This window comes from Eschrichtius robustus, chromosome 19, assembly GCF_028021215.1.
Source record: "Eschrichtius robustus isolate mEscRob2 chromosome 19, mEscRob2.pri, whole genome shotgun sequence".
NCBI lineage: Eukaryota > Metazoa > Chordata > Mammalia > Artiodactyla > Eschrichtiidae > Eschrichtius > Eschrichtius robustus.
The window spans coordinates 55,001,737-55,024,900 of record NC_090842.1 but is presented as its reverse complement, the minus strand read 5'-3'; the positions used below and the strand labels follow the sequence as shown (position 1 = coordinate 55,024,900).

The following is a 23,164-nucleotide window of genomic DNA, read 5'->3' as shown; positions in this document are numbered from 1 at the left end:
TGCAGTAAGTAGGCTATAAAACTCTCAGCGTAAAAATATAGTCATTCTCAAAACTCTGATGCCTGGAAGGATAGTCACCAAATTGTTAACAGTGATTGCATCTGGAAGGCAATTGTATACGAGCTTCTTTCTGAAGAAAATGGTGACTATGGATTGGATATGAATGGTGAATATGGCATGCCTGAGGTATAGTGAAGGAATAACTGACAAAAGCAAACATTACTTAAATGTTTTTTTAATTATGAAATAGTTTAAACATATAGAAAGATACAGAGAATAAAAACCCACAACCAGCTTTATCAATTTAGAATAACTGGCCAGTTATTTTTTTAAAGAAATTAATGATTAAAAGATACCTCCCTTTGCATCCTTTCCTCAATCTCATTTTTCTCCCTCCCCAGAGGTCATCACAATTTGATGATTATTTCCATAAATGTTATTACACTATTTCCATATGGTATTTAGCCATGAAAAATATAGTGTTGATTTGCATGTTTTCCAACTTTATATAAATAAGTGGAACCATATCATACAAAATACCCTCTAGTTCGATTTCAATATTGTTTCTGAGATGTATCCATATTGATAAAAGTACCTCTAGTTCATTAATTTCAATTCTAACTTACTTAAACGCTAATGATTGTTTTGCTTACCCTAAACTTTTCATTTTCACAAACAACATTGAAGTGGGTCTTCATGTACATCTCCCTGAACACATAAGGAGAGGCTCTGTAGAGGTTTAAGTGTGGAATTGTTGGGTCAAAGAGTATCCACATCTTCAACTTTACTAGATATTGATAAATTATTTTTAAAAAACTATTTTCAACTGCACTGTATGAATATGCCTATTGCTCCACGTCTTCCCAGTAATAGGTACTGTGATGCTTTTGTTAATGTGATGATTTTGAAATAGTTCATTGTGGTTTTATTTTTTTCCCTTACTGCTGTGATGTACATTGTCAATTATTTTACTACTCCCAAATCCATCCTTCCTCTACTGGTATAAACCATCTTTATCATATGCAAAATTTCTACAAATAGATTAGATTCGATAATTTTGTTTCTTTAGAATTCACACTTCATAGATGAATTTCAAAACAAAGCTGTGACATGAAAGGGCAAAAAGGCCCATTGAGGAATTTTGGTTGGAACTGCAGTGAAGTTGTAAATTAGGAGTAACTGATAACTTTGTTATTTTGAGTCTCTTCAGCCTAGGCTATATAATACCCTTCAATTTATTTTACTGTTCTTCAGTTTTCTGGGCCTAGAAAATCTATTGTTTTAATTCCATGAGGACATGGTCTTTGTATTGATCATCTTATCTCCTCATGTCTAAATCAGTGTGTGGCAAACAGTAGTTACTCAAAATTCACTGAATGAATGAAAGTATATATATGCATGTGTGTATATATATAAATGTCGTCAAACTACATTTGACTGTAGTTTTCTTCCCTCAGTCCCCTTTTGGTTTCAATTTTATAATCACTTGATAAAAATTTATAAACTTTATACTTTTTCTATGGTATGAAACAGTTTAAATGCTTTTGAAATCACCTAGATTCACCCATACAATTACCTGGGACTGATGTCTTTTTATTCTACAGTATAAATTTCTGTTTATTGGGTTTTTGGAGTTAATTGCAATACTCTCTGTTCTTTTCTTGATCTAAATATAAGTTCTGTATTTTTCTCAGTGAATCTTCATTTTCTTTAATTAGTTTATCCAATTGTTTCTTTAGAAACCTCCTAAAACTGGTTGTGTTATAGTTCTACTACTTTTGTCTGTATCAATTACTCACCTAGAGTACAAACACTCCCACATATATTCTAAAGTTTTTAGGTTTCCCCAGTTCTGACCTGCTGCTTCCCATGGATGTTCTGCTTTGTCCACTAAGGAATCTTGTTTTAGCTGTAAGGATTAAATGAGTTAATATATGTTGAGTATGTAGAACAGTGCCTGGTGCATAGTAGGCACTCAATGCATGTTAGCTATTATTATTAAATTGAATATCTGCTATATTTGATGCACTATGTTAAGTACTTTGCATGCAAATTTCTTACTTAATATGCACCAATCTACAATAGACACTATTTCATTTAATACTCACATTTCTACAATACAGTATCCTTTATTATCCCTATTTTAAGAATTAAAGAAAACCCTGAGGCTTAGATAAGTCAAGCAAGTTACTCAAAATCACACAATGCTACAGTAGTGGTAGAGCTATGATTTTCCAGAATCTAAGCTCTTAGTCCTGGGAAGTGCTTACTGCCCAGAGAGACTGGAATAAAATAAGGCTGAAAGGTATCTAAGAACCAGATAATGAAGCTCCTCATAGACAGTTTTAAAGACTGTGAATGCTAGCTTAAGAACAACAGCAAGCCAAAAAAACTTAACTGGAGGCAGTGATGTGTGTATTCTTACACTTGAAAAAGATCAGTTTGGGTGCATGGTGGGAAATGAATTTAAGGGGACCAAAAGTTGATACAGGATAACCTGTTAGAAAGCTATAGAGTGATCCAGGTGAGATGAATCTTAGACTAGGATGACAACATTAGAGATGGAGAAAAGAGTATAAATTCCAGAAGTATTTTTGAGATAGTCTACAGGACTTGGTGATTGACTGGATTGGGTGGTGACAGTGACTCCCCAAGATGGATTCTCTGATGATGAGCAAGGTGTGCATGCTGCCTGAAGGTTTTCTTGCATTCCTTACATTCATAGGGTCTCTCTCCAGTATGGATTCTCTGATGTTGGGCAAGGGATCCACAGTAACTAAAAGCCTTTCCACAAACATTACATTCGTAAGGCTTCTCTCCAGTATGAACTCTCTGATGTTGAGTAAGGGATGAATCATTGCTAAAAGCCTTCCCACATTTAATACATTCATAGGGTTTCTCTCCAGTATGAACTCTCTGATGTTGAGCAAGGTAGGCAATCTGGCTAAATGCTTTCCTACATTGCTGACACTTATAAGGTTTTTCTCCAGTATGAATTCTCTGATGTTGAGCAAGGTGTGAATTCTGGCTGAAAGCCTTCCCACATTCCTTACATTCATAGGGTCTCTCTCCAGTATGTATTCGCTGATGTACAGTAAGGTATGCACGAAGGCTAAATGCTTTCCCACAGACATTACATTCATAAGGTTTCTCACCAGTATGAACTCTCTGGTGTTGAGCAATAGATGATCTATTGCTAAATGCTTTCCCACATTCAATACATTCATAGGGTTTCTCTCCAGTATGAACTCTCTGATGTTGAGCAAGATAAGCAAACTGGCTGAAGGCTTTCCTACACACTTTGCATTCATAAGGTTTTTCTCCAGTATGAACTCTCAGATGTTGAACTAGGTGTGCATTCTGACTGAAGGCTTTCCTACATTCCTTACATTCATAGGGTTTCTCTCCAGTATGAATCCTCTGATGTTGAACAAGATTTGATCTCTGGCTGAAGGCTTTCCCACATTCTATACATTTATAGGGTTTCTCTCCGGTATGAATTCTTTGATGAAGAGTAAGGGATGAGCTCTGACTGAAGACTTTCCCACAGTCATTACATTTCAAAAGTTTCTTCTCTGTATAGATACTCTTGGGCTTAATAGCCATTAATTTTTTTTTAAAGCTTTTATGTGTATTATGTTTATGTACTTTCTCCTCTTTGGGGATTATCTGTTGTGTATGAAGTAGTGTGCTGGGATGGAAACTTCCCCAAGTTTTGTTATATTCTTGTCCTCTTTCATCAACAGGGGCTTCTTCATGAGTGATTGTCTTTTCCTTGAAACATGCCTTCTGATTCACTGGTTGCCTCTCAAAGTGGCCCTCACATTTCCATTCTTCTTTCAAACTGGAGTACTCAAGGCCACAGCTTGTAAGTGTTTCTATTACTTTCTGAGATGATCGCATTTCATAAATGTCCTGCTTTGGGGTTAACTCTTCAGTCTCACACACAGATTCCCAGTCTGAAAAATAATAAGAAAAAAAATGTCTACTCTATTATGTACCAGAAGGTACATTTATGAAAGTAGTTCTGAAGTGTGTAAGAACAGAAACTGAAAATAGGTCATAGAGAAACTTTAGGAGGAATGATTAGAATTATAAGAAAATCAATAAGGTAAATCTCAGGTCAAGAAGGATTTATGTAGGTGATTGGACTCAGTTATAATTTTATGCATGTATGAATAATACAGGAACTGAAATAATCTCCATTTTTATAGTTACTTCTTTCAAGAACATTCATTGAACCTTGTACCAGGTCCTGTTCTATATGCTTTCATATTGGAGTAAACGAAGATCCTTACCTTCATGGATCTTATGTTCTTGGGGGAGACAGAAAATAAATGCTAAATAAGTAAATTTTATTGTATGTTAGAAGGTACTAAGTGCTATAGAAAAAGAAAAGCAGGGTAAGAGAGCTCAGGAGTGTTGGTGAAGTCAAAGGTAGGAATCATTAATAAGTTAACATTAAAGCAGGACTTCCCTGGTGGCACAGTGGTTAAGAATCCGCCTGCCAATGCAGGGGACACGGGTTTGATCCCTGGTCCAGGAAGATCCCACATGCCATGGAGCAACTAAGCCCGTGCGTCACAACTACTGAGCCCACATTCCACAACTACTGAAGCCTGTGTGCCTAGAGCCCGTGCTCCACAACAAGAGAAGCCACCACAATGAGTATCCCATGCACTGCAACAAAGAGTAGCCCCAACTGGTCACAACTAGAGAAAGCCTGCATGCAGCAATGAAGACCCAACTCAGCCCAAAACAAACAAACAAACAAAAAATTAAAGCAAAGATTTGAAGGAAGTGAAAAAGTTAGTTACTTAGATATTTAAAGAAAGAACATTCTGGGCAGAAGAAACAGCCTAAAAGTAGAAGCATGTTTGGTTTGTTTGAGGAATAGCAAGAAGGCCAGTGTGGCTGGAGAGGACTGAGTAGTAGGAGATGAAGTCAGGGGGTAAAGGATAATCAGATTATTAAAGCTTTATAGGCCACCTAAGAAATTTGGTTTTACTCTGAGTGAGATAGAGAGCCACTGAAGTGGTATGAGTACAGAAGTGATATCTAGTTATGATTTAATGAAAATACTGGAAGGTGGAGAGCAAGGGGAGAAGGAAGGGGACCTACTATTGTAGCAATCAGTGTGAGAAATGATAATGATTCAGACCAGAGAGATATCAGTGGAGGTATATAGAGGTGGTCAGATTCTAGGTATATTTTATAGGAAAAGCCAGGAGGATATACTGACAGATTGGATAAAGAATGTAACAGAAAGAGATGAGACAAGCATGTCTTCAAAGTTCATGGTCTGAACAATGGAAGGATGGAATAGCCATCAACATTGATGGGAAAGGCTATGGGTACAGCAAGCTTAGGTAGTGAGGTATAGAAGATCCAGAGTTCAGATTTAAACATCATAAACTTAATATGTCTTTTAGACTTTGAAATGGAAATGTTGAGAAGGCAGATGGACACATGAGACTAAGTTTAAGGTAGAGGTCTATGATAAGGGGTTGATATCCAAAATATATAAATAGCTCATACAACTCAATGTCAAAAAAACAACTCGATTAAAAAATGTGCAGAAGAACTTCTTTTCCAAAGAAGACATACAGATGGCCAACAGGCACATGAAAAGATGTTCAACATCACTAACCATCAGAGAAATGCAAATCAAAACCACAGTGAGATATCACCTCACACCTGTCAGAATGGCTGTCATCAAAAAGACCACAAATAAAAAACGTTGGTGAGGATGTGGAAAAAAGTGAACCCTCCTACACCGCTGGTGGGAATGTAAATTGGTGCAGCCACTGTGGAAAACAGTACAGAGGTTCCTCAGAAAACTAAAACCAGAACTACCATATGATCCAGCAATACCACTCCTGGGTATGTATCCAAAGAAAATGAAAACACTAATAAAAAAGATATATGCACCCCAATATTCAGAGCAGCATTATTTACAGTAGCCAAGATATGGAAGCAACCCAAGTATCCATCAACAGATGAACGGATAAAGATGTGGTATATATATACTGATACAACAGAATACTACTCAGTCATAAAAAAGAATGAAATTTTGCCATTTGCAACAACATGGATGGACCTGGAGGGTATTATGCTTAGTGATAAGTCAGACAGAGAAAGACAAATACTGTATGTTATCACTTATATGAGGAATCTAAAAAATAAAACAAACAAATGAATATAACAAAACAGAAACAGACTCACAGATACAGAGAACAAACTAGTAGTTACCAGTGAGGAGAGGGAAGCAGGGAGAGGCAAGATAGGTGTAGAGGATTTAGAGGTACAAACTACTATGTATAAAATAAATAAGCTACAAGGATATATTGTACAGCACAGGGAATAGAGCCAATATTTTATAATTATATAAATGGAGTATAATCTATAAAATTATAAAAAAATTTTTATGTATTTATTTATTTAGTTTTGGCTGCATTGGGTCTTTGTTGCTGCACGCGGGCTTTCTCTAGTTGTGGTGAGTGGGGGCTACTCTTCGTTGCAGCATGTGGGCTTCTCGTTGTGGTGGCTTCTCTTGTTGCGGAACACGGGCTCTAGGCGCGTGGGCTTCAGTAGTTGTGGCACGCGGGCTCAGGAGTTGTGGCTTACGGGCTCTAGAGCGCAGGCTCAGTAGTAGTGGTGCACGGGTTTAGTTGCTCTGTAGCATGTGGGACCTTCCCGGACCAGGGCTCAAACCCATGTTCCCTGCATTGGCAGGAGGATTATTAACCACTGCGCCACCAGGGAACCTCCTCTATAAAATTTTTTAATCACTATGCTGTACACCTGAAACTAATATAATACTGTAAATCAACTATAATTCAGAAAAAAAAAAAAAGAAGTCTGGACTAGAGATTTTTAAATTGGGAGTTGCCAGCATATAGATGGTATTTAAAGAGACTAAATTACTAAGAGAATGAGTGTAGATAGAAGAGAAAGGAGCGAGGAGTGAACCCTGGAGCACTCCAACGTTAAGATATTCAGGAAAAGAGAAGAAACCCAAAGAGATTAAGAAGGACAAATGTAAGCAAGAAAAAATCAGGGCTGAGAACATTAATACCACATGATATTAAAGGTTATAATAAAAATCAACTTGTTCAATGCTTTATACTGAAAAAGTATAAAATATACTTTCACAATAATATACACAGTTTGGAATATATTATTAAGAAATGTCACAAAGGGGATTCCCTGGCAGTCCAGTGGTTAAAGACTCCATGCTTTAACTGCCAAGGGCACAGGTTCAATCCCTGGTCAGGGAACTAAGATCCCCCAAGCCGTGTGGTGTGGCCCCCCCCAAAAAAAGACAGCTAGTAATAGTAACCATTAATAAAAATTATCTTTCTTTATATACAAAGTATACATTGGGGCTTGCAAAACACCACATATGAATAATTAGATAAATAAAAGAATAGAATATAGAATAGAATATAAAAGCTATGTGGGAAATTACTGTACTATTTATACTTCTTTTTTTCAAATAAGAATATTATTTTGCAATTTTAGAATCAATTTTAAAAAGCAATAGAAGAAAGCATAAAGAAAATAATTAATCTCAGAAGATATCTTTAACATTGATAACAACAACAACAATGAAGAGGGAAAAAACCCTAGAAATAAACTTTATAAGAAAAGAACAAAAGCTTTACAATTCTAATGATGGACCACCCCAAAAAATTTGAATAAAGGGAGAAGATGCACACTTTGCTTTTGTATATGAGGAACCAACAATGTAAAGCCACAAAGTCTGACTAAATTTACCTATTATGTCCATTCAATTACAGTCAGAGCCTATTGTGATTTCTTGAAAGAACTGTGCAATAAAGAATTCGGCAGGCCTTTGTCCCTATTTCCCAGGAGGTAACCTCTAAGCCATCTAAACTCCTGGAAGGAGTGTCTTTGTTATTCATGGTGAGCCCCTTGGACTACACCTGATAGTTAATACTAATAAGGTGACTCATGATGAGCCCCTAGATAGTTTTTGCTAACGAGATAGATGACTCAGGTTGGAGGCTAACCATGCTGGAAAGATGAACCATATGATTAAAGGGTTGGAGCTCTGAGCCACCATGATATCAGTCTGACTTTTGGGAAAGGAAGGAAGGCTGGAGATTGAGTCATGCTGGGTAATGATTCACTCAATCATGCCTACATAATGAAACAAAACAAAACAAACTCTGGACACTGAAGCTTGTGAGAGCTTCCCTGGTTGGTAATATTCTTTTGAATATTGAGATGCCTGGTGGGCCCTTAGGACAACAGAAACTTCACATTTGCAACTCTCCCCGCCCTCACCTTTGGTGTCTCTCATTTTGGCTAGTTCTGATTTGTAGTCTTTGTTACAGTAAAGCTGTAATCATAATATAGCTCTTGCCCTGAGTTCTGTGAGTCATTCTAGTGAATCATTAAACCTGAGGGTGACTGTAGGCACTCCCAAACATGTAGCCAGTGGGTCAGAAATGAGGGTGGCCCTGAGGATCCCCTAACTTGCAGCTGGTGTTTGAAATAAGTACAATCTTGTGGAATGCTGTCCTCTCGGATTTTGCAGTTTGGCAAACTCACTGCAAGAATTTTTTTTTTTTTTTTTTTAGAGAATTCCCTGGCAGTCCAGTGGTTAGGACTCGGCACTTTCACTGCATTGGGACCGGGTTCAATCCCTGGTTGGGGAACTAAGGTCCCACAAGCTGTGTGGCATGGCCAAAAAAACAAAAACAAAAACACCATGAATAAAAAAAAAACTTTTTTTTAAATCCTAACATTCATCAAGAAAATAAACATGAATCCAGGATAGACTATATGTTAGCCGTAAAACAAGTCTTAATAAATTTCAAAAGACTGAAATCAAATTAACTATCTTTTTTAATCATAATGGAATGAAACTAGAAATCAATAGCAAAATAAAAATTGGAAAATCCACACATATGTGGAAATTAAACAACACACACTTAAACAACCAATGGGTCAAAGAAGAAATCACAGAAGAGTTTAAAAATATCTTAAGACAAATGAAAATAAAAATATGACATACCAAAATTTATGGGGTGCATCAGAAGCAGTGCTAAGAGGGAAATTTATAGCTGTGAAAGTTTACATCACAAAAGAAGAAAGATCTCAAATCAACAATATTAACAAACTAGAAAAAGAGCAAACTAAGCCAAATCTAGAAGAAAGAAGAAGACAATAAAGATTCAAGCAGAGATAAACCAGATAGAGAATTAAGAAAGCAATAGAAAGAATCAACTAAACCAAGAGTTGTTTTTTCAATAAGATCAACAAAACTGATGAACCTTTAATAAGACTGACTAAGAAAAAAGAGCAATTCAACTAAAGTCAGAAATGACTCTAGCCAGAGCAATTAGGCAAGAAAAACAAATAAAAAAACCTCCAAATTAGAAAGGAAGAAATAAAATTGTTTGTTTGTAGACAACATGATCTTACATGTAGAAATCCTAAACACTCCACAAAAGAAAAACAAACATCTGTTATAACTAATAAACAAATTCCACACAGTAGCAGAATACAAAGTCAACACACACAAATCAGTTGCATTTCTATACACTAACAATGAACATCTGAAAAGAAAATTAAGAAAACAACTCCATTTACAATAGCATCAAAAAAGAATAAAATATTTAGGAATTAATCAAGAATGTGAAAGACTTCTACAATGAAAATTACAAAACATTACTGAAAGAAATTAAAGATATAAATAAATGGAGACATCCTGTGTTCATGGATTAGAAGTTAATACTGTTAAGATGTCCAAACTACGCAAAACTATCTAGAGATTCAATGCAATACCTATCAAAATCCCAATGCTTTTTCCAGAAATAGAAAAATTGATCCAAAAATTCATATGTAATCTCAATGGACCCTGAATAGTCAAAAGAATCTTGAAAAGGAAGAAGAAAGTTGGAGGTCTCACACTTCCTGGTTTCAAAACTTATTACAGGGCTTCCCTGGTGGTGCAGTGGTTGAGAATCTGCCTGCCAATGCAGGGGACACGGGTTCGAGCCCTGGTCTGGGAAGATCCCACATGCCGCCGAGCAACTAGGCCCGTGAGCCACAACTACTGAGCCTGCGCGTCTGGAGCCTGTGCTCCGCAACGGGAGAGGCCGCGACAGTGAGAGGCCCGTGCACCGCGATGAAGAGTGGCCCCCGCTCGCTGCAATTGGAGAAAGCCCTCACACAGAAACAAAGACCCAACACAGCCAAAAATAAATAAATAAATTTATAAAAAAACTTATTACAAAGATACAGTACTCAAAACAGTGTGGTGTGACATAAAGATAGATATATATACCTATGGAATAGAAAACAGAGAGCTCAGAAATAAACCCTCACATACATGGTCAAATGATTTTTCACAAGCATGCCAAGACCATTCCATGGAGAAAGGACAGGCTTTTCAATAAATGGTGCTGGAAAAATTAAATATCCACATGCAAAACAAAGAAGTTGTTATACCATATACAAAAATTAACCCCAAATGGATCAAAGACTTAAACCTAAAACTTAAAACTAAAATAATCTTAGAAGGAAACATAGGGAAAAATCGTCATGACATTATATTCGGCCATGATTTCTTGGTTATGATACCAAAAGCACAGGCAAGAAAAAAGTAGACAAATTGGAGTTCATGAAAATTAAAGACTTCTGTGCATCAAAGGACATAATCAACAGAGTGAAAAGGCAACCCACGGTAGGAATGGGAGAAAATATTTACAAATCATGTATCTGAAAAGGGGTTAATATCCAGAGTACATAAAGAACTCCTAAAACTCAACGAGAACACAATTAGATTATCAGACTGGACAAAAAAATGTTTAGCTATATACTGTTCACAAAAAAAAACACATAGAAAGTAAGAGAGTAAAGGGGTGGGACAAACTAAACTAAGGAAATATTAACAAAAGAAGGCTAATATAGTTATATTAATATTAAGCTAAATAGTTAAGGGAAGAATCATCACTAGATTTAAAGAGTAACAATAATATAAGAATTCACCAGAAAGATAATCATTCTGGGATTACCAGAAAGATAATCCCCCAAACATATCACCTTATAAAATACTTTCAAAATAATGCTCAAAGAGATTTTTAAAAAAAATCAATACACAGAAGAATTGACCAGCACAATTAATGAGCTTAATCCAATGAACATATATCAAATGTTGTACTCCACAAGCAGCAAACAGACATTCTCTAGAACACACAGTATATTTACCAAAATTAACCCCTAAGATGTAAAAGAGGTTTCAAAGTATTTCAAAGAATGCATGTTAACTAGACCATATCCTCCAATCACAATGTAGTTAAACCAAACAAAAAACTTCAGTTTGCAACTTAAAGTTTCCAAATAATTCACAGTCAAGAAAAAAATCAATGGGAATTAGAAAATGCTAAGATATACAATGATAACAAAAATACTACATATCAAAACATGTGAACTATATTCCTAATATAGTCTTAAATGCTTATAATAGAAAAGAGAAAGCCTCAAAAACACTGAATTATCTAAGTTTAAAAGCCAGCAAAAAAGAGAGAGAGAGAAAATAGCATAAAAAATTTAGGAGAAATAAAATAGTAGAGGAGAAATACATGAAAACATTTTAAAGATAAATTAGAGAGGATCAGTGAAGTAAAAAATGTCTGAAAACATTAATAAGTTGAAAGATTTGTTTCTCCCTTTTTAGAAGGAAAAAGAGGTCATAATTACATATACTACCAACTTCAGATAAGAGAAAATAATGAATAACTTTATCTAATAAATTCGAAAACTTACATGAGAATTATAAATTTTTAGAAAAAATACCATAACTCCATGACTATAGGAGGAATAAAAAACACAAAATCTTATAATAGAAATTGAATTATTAGTTTAAGTTCTTTTCACACAAAAAATCCCAGGCCAAGATGAACAAAGTTCTACCAAACATTCAAAAGACAAATTTTTAAAATTTTACCCAAATTCTTCTAAGGAAGAAAAAGAGGAATACTCACCAACAGAGTTTAGGAAACTTGGACAACCCTGATTCCAAAATCTGACAAGAAGAGTACATGAAGGGAAAAACTGAAGGCCAACCTCACTGACAAACGTAGATGCAAAAAAACTAAATAAAATATTGGCAAATAGCAGCTAGCAATGAATGGAAAAGATCAAGATGGGTTTGTCTCAGGAATACAAGATTGGTTCAACATTAAAAATGTCATATGTAATTCACTACATAAACAGATGAAAAAGTAAAAATCATCTAATCATCTACAGTTACAGAAAGACATTAAAACTCAAAAGCTTTATACAATCAAAACTCTAGCAAACAGTAATGAAAGGGTATCTACCAGAAACATTTAAACATCAGAGTTATTAATTACAAAATATGAAAGCACTTTCATTGAGACCAGAAGTTGATAAAAATGCCTGCTATCACTACTTTGGTTCATACCATATTGGTGATCTAAGACAGGGTAACAGAAAAAAGAAATTAAGGGTATAAGAATTTAAAATGAAGGAACTGCCATTATTCACAGACATGCCCGCCCACAGAAGAAGCCAAGGAAATCTAAAAATTACTAGTATTAATGGGAGAGCTTGGCAATGTTGCTGGATATAAGGTCAAAGTACAAAAGTTAACTTTATTTCTATGTATGAGCAACAAATTGAAAACACAGACAACATTTAACACAGGAACAAAATTAAAATGTCTAGGAATTAATCTAATAGAAGATGTGCATGGCCTTTATGGAGAAAATTATAAAACACATTTGAAGGAAATTTAAAGACCTAAGTAAATGGAGAGATAAACTATGTTCACAAATTTTAAAAAATTCCAAAATTGATATATAGAATAAAATTTGAAGAAATTTTAAGAAAATTTGTAAGAAAACAGAGATCAATGGAATGGAACAGAGCTCAAAATCAGACCCATAAATATACTATAACCTGATATATTAAGAGGTAACATTCAGAACAATAAGCAAAGAGAGCTCATTTCTTCAGTAAATGTCTGGGACGTTTGGTTTTAGAAATTAAATACTTACTTCAATCTCAAAAATCAATTTCAATTGGATTATGGCCCTAAATGTAAAAGGAAAATCTTTAGAAGACAATTTGAGAACACCCATATGACTTCAGAATATAGAAAGGTTTCTTAAAACAAAATATCAAAATCAAAAACATAAGCTACACAAATCAAAACCACGAGATATCATCTCATACATTTCACAATGGCTATCATTAAAAAGACCACAAATAACAAATGTGAAGAAAAGGGAACCCTCTTGCACTGTTGGTGGGAATGTAAATTGGTGCAGCCACTATGGAAAACAGTACAGAGGTTCCTCAGAAAACTAAAACTAGAACTACCATATGATCCAGCAATTCCACTCCTGGGTACATATCTGAAGAAAACAAAGACACTAATTCAAAAAGATACATGCACCCCAATGTTCATAGCAGCATTATTTACAATAGCAAAAATATGGAAGCAATCTAAGTGTCCATTAACAGACGAATGGATAAAGATGTGACATATATACCTATATATATATGTATGTATGTGAATATATATAATGGAATACTACTCAGTCACAAAAAAAGAATGAAATTTTGCCATTTGCAACAACATGGATGGACCTGGAGGGTATTAGGCATAGTGATAAGTTAGACAGAGAAAGACAAATACTGTATGTTATCACGTATATGTGGAATCTAAAAAATAAAACAAACAAATGAACATAACAAAACAGAAACAGACTCACAGATACAGAGAATGAACTAGTGGTTACCAGTACAAAGAAGGTATGGGGGAGGGGCAGGATAATGGTAGGGGGTTAAGAGGTACAAACTACTATGTATAAAATAAATAAGTGGGAATTCCCTGGTGGCCCAGTGGCTAAGACTTGGTGCTTTCACTGCAGTGGGCCTGGGTTCAATCCCTGGTCAGGGAACTAAGATCCCACAAGCCGCATGGCACAGCAAAAAATAAATAAATAAATAAGCAACAAGGATATATTGTATAGCACAGGGAATATAGCCAATATTTTATAATAACTTTAAATAGAGTATAGTCTATAAAAATATCAAATCACTATGTTGTACACCTGAAACTAATATGATATTGTAAATCAACTATACTTCATAAAAAATATATATATTCCCAAAACTGAACAAAGGACTTGAGCAGGCACTTCACAGAAGAGGAAATCAAAATGGCCATTTATATATATAAAAAGATGCCAAATTTTTTTAGTAATCAAGGAAATTCAGATGACAAGTATAAGGAGATAATATTTCATACCCGTCAAATTTGCAAAAAATTTAAAAATTTGTCAATTCTGAATGTAGAGCAATGAATACTCTTACACACAGCTGTTAGAAATGTAAATTAGTACAAGTAATCTGGAAAGTAAAATAGCATTATGCAGTAAATTCCTGGCTATATTCTCTACATGAACTCCAGCATATGTACACCATCAGTCATATATAATAAGGTTCATAGCAGTAACATTTATAATAACATAAAACTGAAACAACTCAAATGCCCTTCAATGGATAAATTGTGATTTTTCACAGTGGAATACATTACATTTCAACACGAAAAAAAAAAAATTCAATGAAAAATAGTTACTAAAATCAACATGGAATATAATATATAATATATATAATATATATAATATATAATTTTGAGTTGAAAAAAGTCAGAATTATCAGTACACTATATTTCCAATATATTTCCATGTATAAAAAATTGAAAATATGCAAATATAAGTATTTTGTTTAGGGCTATATGGCACCAACAATAAAGAAAAGTCAAGAAATGATAAGCAAAATTGTAGGATAATGGTTACCCTAGTGAGTGGTAGAGATGGTCCAAGAGTAGAGAGTGATATATCACTAGGCAGGGGCCCTTGAGGACCTAAAATGGCATTGACAATCTTTTATATCCTAAGTTAAGAAGCAGGTACATTTTTTGTCATATTATTACCTAAAGTACATATTTAGTCTAATATATTTATGTGTGTATGATTTATTTAATAATAATAATTAATAAATAAAATTTAGCCACGTATTCTTTGATACTACAGTTCCATATCAAAATTTTTCCTTAGAAAACTGAACATGAACATAAAAGATTGGGGAGAGGTAGTGGAAGGGGTGGGAATGAGTTGGGGAGTAGTGTTGACAGAGATGTTTACAATGACCCTAATTTTCTTCTGAACTTTAAGTCCTTCATTTTACCTTAATGCTTCCTATGCCTATCTGAAAATCCTTCCTACACCACAAAGCTAACCCCTCAAATGTTTTCTAGCTTCTGACCTTTTTTTTTTGGCCTCACCACACCGCATGCAGGATCTTAGTTCCCTGACCAGGGATCGAACCCACGCCCCCTGCAGTGGAAGCGAGGAGTCTTAACCACTGGACCATCAGGGAAGTCCCTGACCTGTGTTTTTGTTAAAGACCATCTTCCCAACTAAGCAGACTCCTCTCTCACCTCTCTCTGAGCTTCCTTCATGTCAGCTTTCTTTTCATGTGTGCCATTTTCAGTCATATTTTATCTCTGCTACAAGCCTATCAACTATTTGATTATTTACATAAATGTATAATACCCTAGCATCTTGCAAGTACTCTGTTTAAAGTACAAATTCAATAAATGTTGATTAAAGGAATGAATGAACTGACCATTAAGAGAAAAATGAGGCATTTAGAGATAAACTACTACTATTATAATACTAGCAGCTAACAGCTTTTGAGCTCATAATATGAGATAGGAACTGTTGAAAGCACCTTAAAAATATTATCCCATTTTACAGATGACAAAACAAAGGCACAGAGAGGTTAAGTAACTTGCCCAAAGTTCCAATGCATGTAAGTGTCAGGATTTGAACTTGTTACTTCAGTTACAGCTGTTTGTAGTTCATCAAAAGTTCAAAAGTTCATCAGATTAGGAAAAGATTTTTTTAAAGACTGGAAGAGGTTTATGAGACTGGGAAGGAAGGGGACTCAGAGAATAAATAAGAGGGGGCAAAATGTGGAAGGAGAGACAGTTTAGAATATCAACTTTGGGAGAACACACTAAAAGGACTCAAGTTTCTACTAAGACCTAGGACATTTGAGAGGAACATGCCAACAACAAAGAAGAGTGAAGAGGTGTGATACCTTTGAGTCAAGCTGGGCTGTCACCTGCAAAGGTTTTTGCCTGCCTATTCCTCTTCACTCACCTGAGCACAAGTCTTTTGTCAGCTCTCTCTTTACCATCCAGGGCTCCTTCCCTTGTTCCAACAATAATATCACACTTGGTTTAGAAAAGCAAAGACCTGCATATAAGAAACAGAATTTGGTCATGCTGTAGATATCCCAGAACTCACATCCAATTCTTTGATCATCAGGGAAGAGGGAGCTTGCAGTAAGCCAGAGAAAACTGTGATAAGGACATGTATTCAAAGGACAGGGAAGCTGAAGCTTCCAACACAGATTAATAATAGACCTGTTCACTGCCAACTCCACAAATATTAACCCGTTACTTTGGCACAGGCAGCAGACTTTCAGCCAAGCACTACAGATGCTATCTAAAAATTCACAACAATGGTGGTAGCAAAGTGCCCCTTATGAGTATAAGCTCAATTTTACAAGAAGATATTCTTACCCAGTGATACCAAGATCCTGTAGTTCTCCAACATCACATTACTGTACAGATGCCTCTGAGAAGAATTCAGACAATCCCACTCCTCTCGGGAGAAGTCTACAGCCACATCTCTGAAGGTCACCAACTCCTGAAATGAAATAAATAAATGAAGTGAAACAACCTCATCTCTTCCCATACTCGCCTCATTCATTCTGCCCCAGGCGCACAGGGCTCTCCCATACATTACATCCTCAAATATGTCAAGAATGTTCCCCCTCAGGGCTTTTGTACTTCTCAGATCGTTCTGTATATAAAAAAAGCAATGCTCTTACCCCAGTTCCCTATTCCCCTAACCCTCCTTATTTTTCTCCATGATACTTAATTATTTTGTTATTTATTGTCTGCTCCTCACCTCCATTAAAATGTAAAGTCCATGAGGGCAGAGTATGTTTTTGTTTTGGTCACTGCTATATCCCAGTTATAGAACAGTATCTGGCACACATGAGGCATTCAGACATTTGCTGAATAAACTGAATTAATGAATGAATGGTTTGCAAAGTTCAAGAAGCTATAAGAGGATCAAAAATGAGACCATAAAGTGCTTGCTGTATCTCTGAAAATTGTTCTAGAACAAGCAAAACAAATGATCAATTCCATTAAAATTCAAATACTTTTATAGAGAGTACTTAAAATTTGTGTAAAGAAATGAGTGTTCCACTCATAATACTGTTTTTGCTTATAGGGGCTGAGCAAAGTTCTTAAAAACTTGGAGCTATGCTATGATTCAGCTGGATTCCAGGTTTCTATAATGTGACCACCTGATGAAAACTAACATACATTATGTGTTGTGGGGATGGATACACACACACACATACACACTCATAAATTTTTTTCTTTTTTTACAAAATTAGAAGAGGTGAATCTGTCAAAGCAAGATTTTTAATTGGGCATTTGATACAATTTTGTCATAGTTAAAAAAACTGTCTCTACAAAATAAAAATTCTTAAAGTGTTTTTTCAACACACAGTAACTTTTTTTCTTATTTAATTATATTAAGTAGTTTGTGAATTTCTCCCTCTCTGCCCTAGCAATAACATCCTTCATATACTGCAGAAACGCTCCTGTTAAAAGTTTGGTTCATGTGGTATACATGCTTCCAAAAATGTTTTCCTTAGCTTACATAAATATGTATAATAAATGTATAAATTTTTTATATACAACATACACATTTTTTCACTGATTCTTTAAGTTAATTTATACAGTCAATGAAAATAATTACAATGTCAACATAAGGAGCTTAAACTCTAACCTTAAAATATTTGACCTCTAACAAAGAACCTCTTAAAATATTTGAACTCTAACCAAATACTTGGTTTCAAAATCCATTCATAATTATAATCAAACCAGTCTAAAGAAAGTCAACAGTTCCCTTAACCTTTTTGCCTTACAGAAACATGATTCCCAGCGGAGAAGACAACTTTCCCTGAAGCCCTGTCATGTGGTGACTGTCTCATTTCTCACATCCCTTGTACTACAGCACGTGGAGGTGAGGTAGGTGACCTCTTTGCTCCTTACACTTGTTTCCATACCATTGCCCCACCCTCTTCCCTAAAATATACCTAGTTTTCAACCTCATGAAATCAGGCTATGTCACTATCACTTCTTGTTTCCATTATCTACCAATTCCTGGTAGATACAAATTCTCTGGCATTACTTGAGCACTTTAGCATCTGGCTCACTGTTACTCTCTCCAATGCTACTCCCATCAAACATAAGCTTTGGTCATTTCAATATCCATATAAATAACCCTCCCAACAGCCTGGCCTCTCAGTTCTCTGACCCCATCTTCTCCAATAAGCCTGTCTTCCACACTTCGTCAGTCGCTCACTTCATGATCATGCCCTAGACCTTGTCGTTACCAATAAGTACAAAACCCTCCATAAGCTCAACTCTCCCACTCTCACTTCCACCTCCTATATTCCAGTTTTTTCCCTCTGGTACCCCAATTAGGATAATTCTTCGACCCCATTAGAACCTACAAATCATTGATCTCACCACGTTTTCACTGTTCTTCACCCCCACATACCCTCACTTCCTAGAACAACCATTTGTTATAATCACCCCCATGCATATACCCTCAACTGCCCGGCCCCCTCTCACTTAACTATACTCACCTGGTTAAACCACAGCCATCACTCAGCATACTCTGTTTCTGTACCCTGCACAGCTGAACTTTGCTAGAGAAACCATGCTAATTGGTCTCACTTTAAATTCATGATCACTAACTTCCAGGGGGCCAAAATGATATATTTCTACCTACCTACATGATACATTTCTCTAGTCCATTCATTTCCCCCACCCTCCTAAATGACCATTTGATACTTTCTTCTCTCTCTTCAATCTTCAACACCTCCTCCCCCATCCTTACTCTCAGCTAAGGATCTTGCTTTGTCTCAGTGAAAAAACAAAAGCCATTTTAAGAGAATTTCCACAAATTCCCACAACATCTACACATCTACTTGCATCTGGCCCATAAACTCTAACTTGATCCTATTACTATAAATGAACAGCCCACTTTCCTAGCAAAGGCCAAACCCCTCCACTTGTATCCCAGACCTCAGCTGCTCTCAGCTACGCAAGCACAGTGTTCCAGCAATTCCCTCCTCTCTCCTCTTCATCTTCAATTTCCCTTTCTATTGAATCTTTAACATCAGCCCACAGACATATACCCATCTTTAAAAAACCTTGTTGACTACAGTTTCTCCTTCAGTTACCACTCATTTCTCTTCTTCCCCTACAGCTAAACTATTTTAAAGAGTTGTCTATACTTTCCATTGTTTCTCTCCCTGATGTGAAGAGGAATGACATAATATGACATACGTAACAGGATCACTTTGGCTGCTCTGTTGGGGACAGACTAAAGACAGTAAGGGTGTAAGTAGAGGGACAAGTTAGAAGGGCATAGCAATAATCCAGGTGAGAGATGTTGGTTTATACCAGAATGGAAACTGGTGGTAGTAATAAGTGGTCAGATTTTGGATGTATTTTGAAGGCAGGACAAACAGAATTTCCTAATGGAAGACTTTTAGCTTGAACATCTTAGATGGGGAAGTATGTAAGAGTTTTCTAATTGATTTTCCTGTTTCTATCCTTGTCCCATTCAGTTTATTTTCAATAGCAGCCAGAGTGATCCTATTAAATGGGAATCAGATCATGCCACTCCTATGCTCCCAAACTTCCAATGGCTCATTTCACTCAGTTTGAGACATCTAAATTTGAGGTATCCATTCCACAACCAAATGAAGATGCTGAGTAGGTAGTTGGATATATGAGTCTGGATTTCTGGGCTGTATACAATTTGGTAGTTGTTGGCATATAGATGGTATATAAAGCTGTGAAACAGGGTGAGATCAACAAAGGAGTGAATGTAGATAGAGCAGAAAAGAAGACTAGGATTAAGCCTCCTTAGTTAATAGGTGCTTAGCAAAAATTTGTTGAATGAATGAACATTTGGACAGAGACCAGAATGAAGAAGTTGGTCTGTATCTGGGGGAACAGCATTCTAGGCAGAGGGAACAGTAAGTGCAAGGCCATGAGTTAAGAATGTACTCAAATCACTACGAGGAAGCTAGTGTGGCTGGAACCGAGTGAGTGAAATACAGAGTGGGAAAAATTAGATGAGGTCAGAGGGTTAGCCAGGGACCAGTTTATGTAGGGCCTTGCAAGCCAAGGCAAGGACTTCAACATTTATCCAGAAGCAGGTGGGAATCCATTGGAGGGTTTTAAGAAGTGACATGATTGGTCACCCAGAAAAGTTTCAGCAGAAGGAAAATTAATGTCTGCTTGTTTTGAAAAGCAGGAAAATATTTCAGGAAAGAGAAAACACCAGCTCACCTGGTACATGGCTTTAAGAAGTCCAACAGCCATTCTTTCCTCCCCTTGACTCTTCTCTTGGGAAATGGCAGTGTCCTTAGATGAGTGAGATGGGGAAGAGAACATGAGAAGCTAGGCTTTCCTTGCAGCATCCAGAATCACTAGCCTAGAATTTTTTTGCTTCTCTTTCCTCTGTTGCACCCTTCCCTCCAATAGAGAGAAGGCAGAATGGAGACCTAGAAATTTGCTTGCATACAATTTAACCTGTGCCTAAATCACTTCCTAATTTATTTATTTATTTATTTTTAAAGTTTTAATTGATTGATTGATTGATTGCTTGATTGCTATGTCGGGTCTTCGTTTCTGTGCTAGGGCTTTCTCTAGTTGGGGCAAGCGGGGGCCACTCTTCATCGCGGTGCGCGGGCCTCTCACTATCGTGGCCTTTCTTGTTGCGGAGCACAGGCTCCAGACGCGCAGGCTCAGTAGTTGTGGCTCACGGGTCTAGTTGCTCCGCGGCATGTAGGATCTTCCCAGCCCAGGGCGCGAACCCGTGTCCCCTGCATTAGCAGGCAGATTCTCAACCACTGCGCCACCAGGGAAGCCCCCTAATTTATTATTTTAACAAGAGATTTTCTAGATTTTACAAATAAAAACTCCAAGTAATGTAATCATTTGCATAAAGACACACAGCTAATAAATAACAGCACCGAGATCAAATAAAGGTCTTCCTGACTCCACTTTCCTTCTCCTCTCCAGTAGATCAGTGGTTCTGAAACTTGGTGGCACACTGGCATCACCTGGTTAGCTTTAATAGATACTGGTGGCACAGAGTCTCACTCAGCGCCCCCCCCCCGGCAAAAAAAAAACAAAAACACAACATACACACACCCACAGATTCTTAAAAACTACAGCGCCAACCACCATCTTACACAGATCACAGCGGCCACGGGTACGGGCAGTTTCACACCGTCACCCTCTCCCATAGCCCCCAGCCTCAAATACTAGGGTATCACAACCGGTGATCTCACACTCCAGTCACAAAGAGGCCGAGGATACAGGAACAACGGGAGACAGAGAGTACCCTCCCGCCCCCGCTCACAGTCTCGCCCTCTGTGGCACCAACCATCGACTCACTCGCACCCACAGTCACACAGATACGATGTGTACAGGCACATCGGGTGACAGGCTCACGCACCGTAAGGTCTCAACCCCGTCTCACACGAAGAGTCACACAGAAGGCCCGGGGACCGACGTCAGGGTGACCCACAGGCCGCTCCTCAACCCACTTCCTACCTGCAGAACTGAAGTACCGGAAGACCAGGTCCAAGCCCGGAAAACTCGGGTAACCTCCTCTCGGGCCCACCTCCTGCCCTGAATCTGAGGGAACCCAGCCTTCGCGGGCCCGGAAAGAAGCGACCTGGCCTCCGGAGGACACAAAGGAGCAGCGGGCCCAGTGCTCGCGGGGGCCACTGGGAAATGTAGTCCTGACCAGAAAAAGGCTCGGCACCCGGGAGTTAAACTGCCACAGCTTAGCTCCTCTGGGGGTTCGTAACACCGCCCCCTCTGCCCCGGCTCTTGCCACGCCGACCTCTCCCTGGCCTTGCAGAAGGAGCCTGGAAGACCCGATGATTCCTCTCAGCTCCGAGCCTGGGTCTGCCACAGAGACTGGCCGAGCGTCACACTAGACGGTCTGGGATTGAAGTGCGCAGGCACAGGGTTTCGGTTCACCTCTCTAAGCAACGCAGCAGAGAATTACAAGCCTTGGGCTAGTCGCAGGGGGCCGGGTGGTGTGTGGGCGCGCGCTAGTGCGCTCGCGTCTACACAAAGTGCGTGAAGAGTGAGTTCCTCTCTTTGAGCTGGGGAACCTGAAAAAAGTGTGTGGTGTGTGGTGGGCAGTTGGGAGCGGAGTGCGCAGGTGCATTATGCTTCCACCCAGTCCCGCCTTCCCTAGGGCGTTCCTAGGGAATGGTTTACCTTGAAGGCAGGAGGGGAGGGGTCAGGGTAGAGAGTGTCATCCTTTACATATGGTTCCTGTGTTTGTGATTTAGTGATGGTGGATGTGACTGTGTCCCCTCTTCCTAAAATGGCTCCTATGTCGGGTATCTTCAAAGTTCCCTAAGTTCAGATACAAATGGCTCATCTCCAAGAGGACTTCCCTGATTACACTTCTCCCCCGACACTCCACGGCTCCTTAACCTGACTCTATACCCCCTTAGAACAACAGTGATTATATTTTAAGTTTTTATTTGTTTAAGTTTCTGTCACCTGACTGATTTTGTGAGTTAGTGCACCACCCTTTGATTCTGTCATTGTGTGTGTATTTCTGTGAGAGTAACTATGCAAAACTCTGTGTGTTGGAGTGAGCATGGTGCATTTCTGTGACCATGTGTGTTATTGTGTTATTGTGTGTGACATTTGTGATGTTAACTGTGAGAATGTGCTATGATAGAAAGTGACTGACTGGTGGAGAGTGGAGTAGGACTGTGGTATGATAGTGTGTATGGCAGACCGTGAGGATTATACTAATGGATGTAGGTGTGAAGAATTCTGCCCTGTGGTATCCGATTAGAAAGCACCTACTGTGTGCCAGATGCTATTTGAGGTGCTGGGATAGACACAGAGAAAATAAGCTTTAAAAAATGGTGGGGC

General features: G+C 37.6%; 1 protein-coding gene across 1 annotated transcript; it reads right to left on the bottom strand.

Annotated features, from left to right (window-relative positions):
• Window positions 1–276: 276 nt before the first annotated feature.
• Window positions 277–21,927, bottom strand: LOC137753392 (zinc finger protein 570). Its single transcript, XM_068528605.1, has 5 exons — window positions 21,809–21,927; window positions 20,537–20,611; window positions 16,664–16,790; window positions 16,239–16,334; window positions 277–3,959 (listed from the first exon to the last, which is right to left on the bottom strand). The coding sequence occupies exons 2-5, from the start codon at window positions 20,567–20,569 to the stop codon at window positions 2,605–2,607; spliced, it is 1,611 nt and encodes a 536-aa protein (XP_068384706.1). The 5' UTR covers window positions 20,570–20,611; window positions 21,809–21,927; the 3' UTR covers window positions 277–2,604.
• Between the last annotated feature and the right edge of the window lie 1,237 nt (window positions 21,928–23,164).